General features: G+C 48.1%; 1 protein-coding gene across 2 annotated transcripts in view; it reads right to left on the reverse strand.

Annotated features, from left to right (window-relative positions):
• HSPD1 (heat shock protein family D (Hsp60) member 1) overlaps positions 1-12,495 on the reverse strand; it is a 451,411-nt gene that overhangs the window by 369,321 nt on the left and 69,595 nt on the right. For both annotated transcript variants that reach the window (XM_063934112.1, XM_063934111.1), the window contains exon 3: positions 1,520-1,772. In XM_063934112.1, the coding sequence (XP_063790182.1) occupies positions 1,520-1,772 (253 nt within the window). The remainder of the gene's footprint in view (positions 1-1,519; positions 1,773-12,495) is intronic.

Here is a 12,495-nt window from a genome sequence, read left to right on the forward strand (position 1 = left end):
CATTACAGTCTGGACACGCATCTACCGACGGGAGGTTTTCCCATGCCTTCCTGTCCTCAGCGAGGAGGGGAAAGGAAGGTAAACTCTGAGGAGTTTTGAATTTCTTGTCAGGGTTCACCCATGCCTCCCTAGCCAGGGAGTTTAATTCCTTAGACACAGGAAATGTGGCTGGTGATTTTGGCTTTATATTAAAGTACAATTCATCAGGTTCTGCTTCCTGATCGGGTATGTTAAGAACTTCCCTCACAGCATAAATAAGGGTCTCCTTATCCATATCATCTGTTTCATAATGCAAATCAGAATCAGACTGAAGCATCTGTAGAAGTGAATGTTTATGAGAGCCCAACAAGAGAGGCTGAGAAGCTTTTCTATTATCAGCAGCTTTAGCAATACAATCCAGACTGTCTCAACATCTGTCTCTCTCCTACCTGCAGCCAGTTCTGAATTTACATTATGAGTCAATCTCTTAAAAGTATCCAGTCAGCTGCTTGGGAGCCAATTCCCCTTGGGGATAATGAACACTGTTCACACATGAGAACCCTCATAAGAAGGGGTAGAATTACAAGCAGTACACATCAGTGTGTCAGCAGACATTATGTACACAGTAACAATGCAGTTAACCCCTGAAAACACCTCCCCACAGACCCCAGAGTGTTCCTGGAGTGAGAGAACAAGGACATGAGCACACAAACACAGCAGCGCAGTGTATAGCCGAGTATGTGGATCACACTATCTTATGCAGCGGCGCTACCACCGATATACTCCCCCCTTGTTATGACCTCCTGGTACCAATACAGAGTCAGTAATGGCGCCCAAACACTGACAGGGAGTGAGGGAGAGAGAAATGTAGCTCCAGGGTGGAAACACCTGCTGTAGATGGTGCCTGGAGCTGGGGGAAGGGCTACAGGACAGTGCCTTATCCCCTCTGCTGGACTTCACCACCGGGTACTATGGAGCCTATAACAAACTAATTTTTGTAATTCCGACCTCTGCTCCCTGTCCTGATGGATATACTGGGGTCCCTGCACGGCCACAGTGTCCACGCCAGCAGCGCGCTCTGTCTCCTGGGACCGCGACTTACCGGCGGTCCCACTTGGGGGACCCTCTTACCTCCTCCCTGAAGTGCAGCCACGCTATCTCGTTGAGCAGCAGCGGTAATGTGTGCGTGATGACCGGAGCGCCTCCGCTGTAAGTACCCGGGAACCAGGCCGCAGGAGTATACAGCGCCGCTGAGGGAGGTGATGGAGCCGCAGCACAGAATGTCAACATGACCTACACTGCAACTAGTGCTTGTGCTGCGGCCCTTGAAATCTTCTAGAAAAGCTATTTTCAGGGCTGCCTAGCACAGCCCCCGTTAGTGACCTGTACTGCAGGCACCAACTTACAAACTGAGCTCCAGTGCCTGCAGGCGGGGCTAGTGCCTCAGATCAAGATCCAACTCTACACCCCCAATGTTATTCCCTGTGGAATCACAGTATTCCTCCACTACAGAAAATAAAGTAAATACCCCAAAACTTACCCCTTCTGATTTCCACTGGATTTGCGCCTTTACTAATTTTCTCAAAGCCTTCTTTAGCAATGGCTCTAGCAAGGACAGTTGCTGTAGTTGTACCATCTCCCGCTTCCTCGTTTGTGTTGTTAGCCACATCTTGAACAAGCTTTGCACCAATATTCTTGTATTTGTCTTTCAGATCAATTGCTTTTGCAACAGTGACACCATCTTTAGTTACTTTAGGACTTCCCCAGCTTTGTTCAATTATAACTGTTCTTCCCTAGAAGGATGAAAGGGGCACATATTACTACAAAAAGTTTGAATTCAAAGTAGATCAACCCAACTGTTCACTTGCCGTAGCAAAGGTTTGGACCTTCGTGCTGTATAAAAAAAATAATAAAAAAAAATAATGACGGTCGCACTCGCATCTTCAAAAGAAACGACTGGGGTGTCCACTCCAAATGCAAAGCATTGTACTTATAGAAAGGAAGGTAGAGGCACTCTCCAGATTTTATAAATATGCAAAAAGTACTCATTTATTGTAATATACGTTACATAATCCACTTGAATAGTGTCCTTATAGTATCCTCAAGCGCTTTCGGCCCTCAATGGGCCTTCCTCAGGAGGCTATGTACAGCAATTCCATCAAGTAATGAGACCAAACAGGTCAGCCCAGGCATCCAGCAGTACAATAGGCTATGCCTGACAGGCTCTATATACACCTATACCCAATTAGAAATTGGCGCCAAAAACGCCCCTTTTATGACCTCATATCAGTGCGACTTGCATATACATAAAACAATCTAAATTACAGACTGTGCAAATATTCAAAAAATAAGATTTTACTTACCGATAAATCTATTTCTCGTAGTCCGTAGTGGATGCTGGGACTCCGTAAGGACCATGGGGATATAGCGGCTCCGCAGGAGACAGGGCACAATAATAAAAGCTTTAGGATCAGGTGGTGTGCACTGGCTCCTCCCCCTATGACCCTCCTCCAAGCCTCAGTTAGGATACTGTGCCCGGACGAGCGTGCATAATAAGGAAGGATATTGAATCCCGGGTAAGACTCATACCAGCCACACCAATCACACCGTACAACCTGTGATCTGAACCCAGTTAACAGTATAACAACAACGAAGGAGCTTCTGAAAAGACGGCTCACAACAAGAATAACCCGATTTTTGTAACAATAACTATGTACAAGTATTGCAGACAATCCGCACTTAGGATGGGCGCCCAGCATCCACTACGGACTACGAGAAATAGATTTATCGGTAAGTAAAATCTTATTTTCTCTGACGTCCTAGTGGATGCTGGGACTCCGTAAGGACCATGGGGATTATACCAAAGCTCCCAAACGGGCGGGAGAGTGCGGGTGACCCTGCAGCACCGAATGAGAGAACTCCATGTCCTCCTCAGCCAGGGTATCAAATTTGTAGAATTTAGCAAACGTGTTTGCCCCTGACCAAGTAACTGCTCGGCAAAGTTGTAAAGCCGAGACCCCTCGGGCAGTCGCCCAAGATGAGCCCCCTTCCTTTTGGAATGGGCTTTTACAGATTTTGGCTGTGGCAGGCCTGCCACAGAATGTGTAAACTGAATTGTATTACAAATCCAGCGAGCAATCGTCTGCTTAGAAGCAGGAGCACCCATCTTGTTGGGTGCATACAGGCTAAACAGCGAGTCAGATTTTCTGACTCCAGCCGTCCTGGAAACATATTTTTCAGGGCCCTGACAACGTCAAGTAACTTGGAGTCCTCCAAGTCCCTAGTACCCGCAGGTACCACAATAGGTTGGTTCATGTGAAAAACAGAAAACACCTTAAGGAGAAATTGAGGACGAGTCCTCAATTCTGCCCTGTCAGAATGAAAAATTAAGTAAGGGCTTTATATATGATAAAGCCGCCAATTCTGACACACGCCTGGCTGAAGCCAGGGCTAATAAAATATCTCACATGGAAGGTGACGATGCTAAGTCCACAGTGGTGAGTGGTTCAAACCAATGTGACTTTAGGAAACTCAAAACAACATTGAGATCCCAAGGTGCCACTGGGGCACAAAAAGGAGGCTGTATATGCAGTACCCCTTTTACAAACATCTGAACGTCAGGCACTAAAGCCAGTTCTTTCTGGAAGAAATTCGACAGGGCCGAAATTTGAACCTTAATGGACCCTAATTTTAGGCCCATAGACAGTCCTGTTTTCAGGAAATGTAGGAAACGACCCAGTTGGAATTCCTCTGTAGGGGCCTTCTTGGCCTCACACCACGCAACATATCTTCACCAAATGCGGTGAAAATGTTTTGCGGTTACATCCTTCCTGTCTTCGACCAGGGTAGGGATGACTTCATCTGGAATGCCCTTTCAGGATCCGGCGTTCAACCGCCATGCCGTCAAACGCGGCCACGGTAAGTCTTGGAACAGACAAGGCCCCTGCTGGAGCAGGTCCTTTCTTAAAGGTAGAGGCCACGGGTCTTCCGTGAACATCTCTTGAAGTTTCGGGTACCAAGTCCTTCTTGGCCAATCCGGAACCACGAGTATCGTTCTTACTCATCTCCCTCTTATGATTCTCAGTACTTTTGGTATGAGAGGCATAGGAGGGAAAACATACTCTGACTGGTATACCCACAGTGTTACCAGAGCGTCCACCGCTATTGCCTGAGGGTCCCTTGACCTGGCGCAATATCTGTCTAGTTTTTTGTTCAGGCGGGACGCCATCATGTCCACCTTTGGTTTTTCCCAACGGTTTACAATCATGTGGAAGACTTCCCGATGAAGTCCCCACTCTCCCGGGTGGAGGTCATGCCTGCTGAGGAAGTCTGCTTCCCAGTTTTCCACTCCCGGAATGAACACTGCTGAGAGTGTTATCACATGATTTTTCGCCCAGCGAAGAATCCTTGTAGTTTCTGCCATTTCCCTCCTGCTTCTTGTGCCGCCCTGTCTGTTTACGTGGGCGACTGCCGTGATGTTGTCCCACTGGATCAATACCGGCTGACCTTGAAGCAGAGGTCTTGCTAAGCTTAGAGCATTGTAAATTGCCCTTAGCTCCAGTATATTTATGTGGAGAGAAGTCTCCAGACTTGATCACACTCTCTGGAAATTTTTTCCTTGTGCGACTGCTCCCCAGCCACTCAGGCTGGCATCCGTGGTCAACAGGACCCAGTCCTGAATGCCGAATCTGCGGCCCTTTCATAGATGAGCACTCTGCAGCCACCGCAGAAGAAACACCCTTGTCCTTGGAGACAGGGTTATCCGCTGATGCATCTGAAGATGCGATCCGGACCATTTTTCCAGCAGATCCCACGGAAAGTTCTTGCGTGAAATCTACCGAATGGGATCGCTTTGTAAGAAACCACCATTTTTCACAGGATCCTTGTGCAATGATGCACTGATACTTTTCCTGGTTTTAGGAGGTTCCTGACTAGCTCGGATAACTCCCTGGCTTTCTTCTCCGGGAGAAAACATCCTTTTCTGGACTGTGTCCAGAATCATCCCTAGGAACAGTAGACGTGTCGTCGGAAAAAACTGCGATTTTGGAATATTTAGAATCCACTCGTGCTGTCGTAGAACTACTTAAGATAGTGCTACTCCGACCTCCAACTGTTCTCTGGACCTTGCCCTTATCAGGAAAGCGTCCATATTTCTTTTAAGAATCATCATCATTTCGGCCATTACCTTGGTAAAGACCCGGGGTGCCGTGGACAATCCAAACGGCAGCGTCTGAACTGATAGTGACAGTTCTGTACCACGAACCTGAGGTACCCTTGGTGAGAAGGCAAATTTGGACATGTAGGTAAGCGTCCCTGATATCCAGTGACACCATATCGTCCCCTTCTTCCTGGTTCGCTATCACTACTCTGAGTGACTCCATCTTGATTTGAACGCTTGTATGTAAGTGTTCAAATATTTCAGATCTCACCGAGCCGTCTGGCTTCAGTACCACAATATAGTGTGGAATAATACCCCTTCCCTTGTTGTAGAAGGGGTACTTTGATTATCACCTGCTGGGAATACAGCCTGTAAATTGTTCCCAATACTGCCTCCCTGTCGGAGGGAGACGTTGGTAAAGCAGACTTCAGGAACTTGTGAGGGGGAGACGTCTCGAATTTCCAATGTACACCTGGGATACTACGTGTAGGATCCAGGAGTCCACTTGTGAGTGAGCCCCCTGCGTGCTGAAACTCTTGAGATGACCCCCTACCGCACCTGAGTCCGCTTGTACGGCCCCAGCGTCATGCTGCGGACTTGGCAGAAGCTGTGGAGGGCTTCTGTTCCTGGGAATGGGCTGCCTGCTGCAGTCTTCTTCCCTTTCCTCTACCCCTGGGCAGATATGACTGGCCCTTTTGCCCGCCTGCCCTTATGGGGACGAAAGGACTGAGACTGAAAAGACTGTCCTTTTCTGCTGAGATGTGACTTGGGGTAACAAAAGGTGGATTTTTCAGCTGTTGCCATGGCCACCAGGTCCGATGGACCGCCCCTTTATACGGCAATACTTCCATGTGCCGTCTGGAATCTGCATCACCTGACCACTGTCGTGTCTTCGTCTGGCAGATATGGACATCACATTTACTCTTGATGCCAGAATGCAAATATCCCTCTGCGCATCTCGCATATATAGAAATGCATCTATAGTCAATAAAATCTTGTCCCTGTCAAGGGTATCAATATTTTCAGTCAGGAAATCCGACCAAGCCCCCTCAGCGCTGCACATCCAGGCTGAGGCGATTGCTGGTCGTAGTATAACACCAGTATGTGTGTATATACTTTTAGGATATTTTTCAGCTTCCTATCAGCTGGCTCCTTGAGGGCTGCCGTATCTGGAGACGGTAACGCCCCTTGTTTTTATAAGCGTGTGAGCGCCTTATCCACCCTAAGGTGTGTTTCCCAACTCGCCCTAACTTCTGGCGGGAAAGGGTATACCGCCAATAATTTTCTATCGGAGGAAACCCACGTATCATCACACACTTCATTTAATTTATCTGATTCAGGAAAAACTACAAGTAGTTTATTCACACCCTACATAATACCCTTATTTGTGGTACTTGTAGTATCAGAAATATGTAACACCTCCTTCATTGCCCTTAACATGAAACGTGTGGCCCTAAAGGAAAATACGTTTGTTTCTTCACCGTCGACACTGGAGTCAGTGTCCGTGTCTGTGTCGACCGACTGAGGTAAATGGGCGTTTTTACAAGCCCCTGACGGTGTCTGAGACGCCTGGACAGGTACTAATTTGTTTGCTGGCCGTCTCATGTCGTCAACCGACCTTGCATCGTGTTGACATTATCACGTAATTCCTAAATAAGCCATCCATTCCAGTGTCGACTCCCTAGAGAGTGACATCACCAATACAGGCAATTTGCTCCGCCTCCTCACCAACATCGTCCTCCTACATGTCGACACACACGTACCGACACACATCACACACACAGGGAATGCTCTGATAGAGGACAGGACCCCACTAGCCCTTTGGGGAGACAGAGGGAGAGTTTGCCAGCACACACCAAAAACGCTATAATTATACAGGGACAACCCCTTATACAAGTGTTTTCCCTTATAGCATTTTTATATATGTAATCATATCGCCAAATAAGTGCCCCCCCTCTCTGTTTTAACCCTGTTTCTGTAGTGCAGTGCAGGGGAGAGCCTGGGAGCCTTCCTCACAGCAGAGCTGAGCAGGAAAATGGCGCCGTGTGCTGAGGAGAATAGGCCCCGCCCCCTTTTCGGCAGGCTCTTCTCCCGGAGTTTGTGAGATCTGGCAGGGGTTAAATACATCCATATAGCCTCAAGGGCTATATGTGATGTATTTTAGCCATAAAAAGGTATTATACATTGCTGCCCAGGGCGCCCCCCCCAGCGCCCTGCACCCTCAGTGACTGTTGGTGAAGTGTGCTGACAACAATGGCGCACAGCTGCAGTGCTGTGCGCTACCTTATGAAGACTGAAAGTCTTCTGCCGCCTGTTTCTGGACCTCTGGACCTCTTCAACTTCGGCATCTGCAAGGGGGGTCGGCGGCACGGCTCCGGGACCGGACTCCATGGCTGGGCCTGTGTTCGATCCCTCTGGAGCTAATGGTGTCCAGTAGCCTAAGAAGCAAATCCATCCTGCACGCAGGTGAGTTTACTTCTCTCCCCTAAGTCCCTCGTAGCAGTGAGCCTGTTGCCAGCAGGACTCACTGAAAATAAAAAACCTAACTTAAACTTTTATTCTAAGCAGCTCAGGAGAGCCACCTAGATTGCACCCTTCTCGTCGGGCACAAAAATCTAACTGAGGCTTGGAGGAGGGTCATAGGGGGAGGAGCCAGTGCACACCACCTGATCCTAAAGCTTTTATTATTGTGCCCTGTCTCCTGCGGAGCCGCTATATCCCCATGGTCCTTACGGAGTCCCAGCATCCACTAGGACGTCAGAGAAATAAGGGGTAATGTGGGACAATCACACTACAGCCAGGATCCACTTCAAGTACCAGAGCGGGTCCCGCCGATCGTACCACGATAGGACTACATCGGCGGTCCAGCTTGTCCGCAGAATGTTCCCAGCTGCAGGGCAGAGGAGGAGACGCGATGACGCGCGTAACCAAGCAACGGACTCCATTTCCCGTCTGTGAAACGCACGCGTCACAGTAACGGAAGTGTAGTCGGACATAATGGAACGCAAACAGGAAAAATCCCCGCTGAAGTAGAAGCTTTCATCTCATCCCGTTAAAATCATCCACAAATGGCACCAATGCGCAACATGATCAATATCTAAGTATCCATGCTAAACAAGGAGTCCTAGCTGGTTGAGTGTGTACCACAAATCCCGGTGTTAGGGCCAATCGGCTACAGATAAAAACAATCCCCAATTAAAACAATAAAGAAAAATACAGAAAATATTATAAAACAAAAACAAGCAATAAATAAACGCTGTGGCCACTAGTGGGAAGGGTTAATGAGACTATTCCATATTTTAAGAAAGGATTTTATAAACTGCATTCTACTTCACCAAGGAAGTAACAAAAGGTCATCCTACCCCACCAATAGGTGGCCACAGTCCGCCAATTTTAAACAAAAAAACATTCATATATTATTACAATAATATAGTAGATCTATACTACATTCTCAATGTAGACATAGATCTCTATAAGGAAATCAATCAGAAAAACCATGGATAAAAGGGTATGTGTGTCGGTCAGATCATCCTATTAGTAGCATAGAACATACCCTTCAAAAAGACGGGCAAAAAGGGTCTTATTATATTAATCTGAATCTCCATTTCTCACCGGAGGAAAAAATTTAAAGGATTAGATTCATTAAGTCCATGGGGAGCCACCGAACCCAGTCTATGAATCGACCTTGATTCCAGCTTTTTTAACAGGAGTGATCGGTCCCCACCCCTCTTAGGCATTGGAACCTAATCAATGATTCGACACTTGAGGGATGCCACTTGGTGTCCTGCTGTCAAGAAATGCTGGGCGACCGGTTTGTCGGTATGTCCTGTCAATAATGCTTTGTGGATAGAGCTCCGGTGGTTCGCCATCCTCTCCCTAAAAGGTACATGTGGTCATCCCCACATAAGGGAGGCCACACGGGCAAAGCAGCATATAAATTACATGGTCAAGACGGCAATGCAGCCGAAATCTGATATTAATCATTTTCCCACTCCGAGGGTGAGGGAATTTATTCCCAACCAGCATGGAACGACATGTCACACATCCCAGACATTTTATACTGCCCTTCTTTTGTGGTTTTAGCCAGCCACACTCTTCGTTGGCGGCCTGTTTTGCTTGATGCATTAGGAGCTGCTTCAAATTGCGGCCACGTCTGTAAGCCATCGTAGGTGGATGTTCAAACATTCCCTTCAATTTAGGGTCAGACTTTAGTATTGGCCAGTGTAGTCTTAAAAAAGAATTTACTCACCGGTAATTCTATTTCTCGTAGTCCGTAGTGGATGCTGGGGACTCCGTAAGGACCATGGGGAAATAGACGGCTCCGCAGGAGACTGGGCACACTAAAAGAAAGATTTGGTACTACCTGGTGTGCACTGGCTCCTCCCTCTATGCCCTCCTCCAGACCTCAGTTAGGATACTGTGCCCGGAAGAGCTGACACAATAAGGAAGGATTTTGAATCCCGGGTAAGACTCATACCAGCCACACCAATCACACCGTATAACTCGTGATATTTAACCCAGTTAACAGTATGAAATACAACTGAGCCTTTCAACAGATGGCTCAACAATAACCCTTTAGTTAGGCAATAACTATAAACAAGTATTGCAGACAATCCGCACTTGGGATGGGCGTCCAGCATCCACTACGGACTACGAGAAATAGAATTACCGGTAAGTAAATTCTTATTTTCTCTGACGTCCTAGTGGATGCTGGGGACTCCGTAAGGACCATGGGGATTATACCAAAGCTCCCAAACGGGCGGGGGAGTGCGGATGACTCTGCAGCACCGAATGAGAGAACTCAAGGTCCTCCTCAGCCAGGGTATCAAATTTGTAGAATTTAGCAAACGTGTTTGCCCCTGACCAAGTAGCAGCTCGGCAAAGTTGTAAAGCCGAGACCCCTCAGGCAGCCGCCCAAGATGAGCCCACCTTCCTCGTGGAATGGGCTTTCACGGATTTAGGATGCGGCAATCCAGCCGCAGAATGCGCCAGCTGAATTGTGCTACAAATCCAGCGAGCAATAGTCTGCTTAGAAGCAGGAGCACCTATTTTGTTGGGTGCATACAGGATAAAAAGCGAGTCAGTTTTCCTGACTCCAGCCGTTCTGGAAACATAAATTTTCAAGGCCCTGACTACGTCCAGTAACTTGGAATCCTCCAAGTCCTTAGTAGCAGCAGGCACCACAATAGGTTGGTTCAAGTGAAAAGCTGATACCACCTTAGGGAGAAACTGGGGACGAGTCCTCAATTCTGCCCTATCCATATGGAAAATCAGATAAGGGCTTTTACATGACAAAGCCGCCAATTCTGACACACGCCTGGCCGAAGCCAAGGCCAATAACATGACCACTTTCCACGTGAGATATTTGAGATCCACGGTTATAAGTGGTTCAAACCAATGTGATTTTAGGAAACTCAACACCACATTGAGATCCCAAGGTGCCACAGGAGGCACAAAAGGGGGCTGAATATGTAGCACTCCCTTTACAAAAGTCTGAACTTCAGGCAGTGAAGCCAGTTCTTTCTGGAAGAAAATCGACAGAGCCGAAATCTGGACCTTAATGGAACCCAATTTTAGGCCCATAGTCACTCCTGACTGTAGGAAGTGCAGAAAACGACCCAGCTGAAATTCCTCTGTAGGGGCCTTCCTGGCCTCACACCACGCAACATATTTTCGCCAAATGCGGTGATAATGGTTTGCGGTTACTTCTTTCCTGGCTTTTATCAGCGTAGGAATGACTTCCTCCGGAATGCCCTTTTCCTTTAGGATCCGGAATTCAACCGCCATGCCGTCAAACGCAGCCGCGGTAAGTCTTGGAACAGACAGGGCCCCTGCTGTAGCAGATACTGTCTGAGCGGTAGAGGCCATGGGTCCTCCGATAACATTTCTTGAAGTTCCGGGTACCAAGCTCTTCTTGGCCAATCCGGAACCACGAGTATCGTTCTTACTCCTCGCCTTCTTATTATTCTCAGTACCTTTGGTATGAGGGGCAGAGGAGGGAACACACAGACCGACTGGTACACCCACGGTGTCACTAGAGCATCCACAGCTATCGCCTGAGGGTCCCTTGACCTGGCGCAATATCTCTTTAGCTTCTTGTTGAGGCGGGACGCCATCATGTCCACCTGTGGCCTTTCCCAGCGGTTTACCAACAGTAGGAAGACTTCTGGATGAAGTCCCCACTCTCCCGGGTGTAGGTCGTGTCTGCTGAGGAAGTCTGCTTCCCAGTTGTCCACTCCCGGAATGAACACTGCTGACAGTGCTAGTACGTGATTTTCCGCCCATCGGAGAATCCTTATGGCTTCTGCCATGGTCACCCTGCTTCTTGTGCCGCCCTGTCTGTTTACATGGGCGACTGCCGTGATGTTGTCTGACTGAATCAGAATCGGCTGGTTTTGAAGCAGGGGCCCTGACTGACTTAGGGCATTGTAAATGGCCCTCAGTTCCAGAATGTTTATGTGTAGGGACGACTCCTGACTTGACCAAAGTCCCTGGAAATTTCTTCCCTGTGTGACTGCGCCCCAGCCCCGAAGGCTGGCATCCGTGGTCACCAGGACCCAGTCCTGTATGCCGAATCTGCGGCCCACTGGAAGATGAGCACTCTGCAGCCACCACAGTAGAGACACCCTGGTCTTTGGAGACAGGGTTATCAGTTGATGCATCTGAAGATGCGATCCCGACCACTTGTCCAAGAGGTCCCACTGGAAGGTCCTTGCATGGAACCTGCCGAATGGAATTGCTTCGTACGAAGCCACCATTTTTCCCAGGACTCGTGTGCAGTGATGCACCGATACCCGTTTTGGTTTTAGGAGGTCTCTGACTAGAGACGACAGCTCCTTGGCTGTCTCCTGTGGGAGAAACACTTTTTTCTGTTCTGTGTCCAGAATCATCCCCAGGAACAGTAAGCGTGTGGAAGGAACCAGTTGTGACTTTGGAATGTTTAGAATCCAGCCATGCTGTTGTAGCACTTTCCCGAGATAGTGCTACTCCGACCAGTAACTGCTCCCTGGACCTCGCCTTTATTAGGAGATCGTCCAAGTACGGGATAATTAAAACTCCCTTTTTTCGAAGGAGTATCATCATTTTTGCCATTACCTTGGTAAACACCCTCGGTGCCGTGGACAGTCCAAACGGTAGTGTCTGGTATTGGTAATGGCAATCCTGTACCACAAATCTGAGGTACTCCTGGTGAGGAAGGTAAATTGGGACATGCAGGTAAGCATCCTTGATGTCCAGGGATACCATGTAATCCCCCTCCTCCAGGCTTGCAATAACCGCCCTGAGCGATTCCATCTTGAACTTGAATTTTTTTATGTACGTGTTCAAGGACTTCAAATTTAAAATGGGTCTCACCGAAC

This window comes from Pseudophryne corroboree, chromosome 7 (genome assembly GCF_028390025.1).
Source record: "Pseudophryne corroboree isolate aPseCor3 chromosome 7, aPseCor3.hap2, whole genome shotgun sequence".
In the NCBI taxonomy this organism is placed as follows: domain Eukaryota; kingdom Metazoa; phylum Chordata; class Amphibia; order Anura; family Myobatrachidae; genus Pseudophryne; species Pseudophryne corroboree.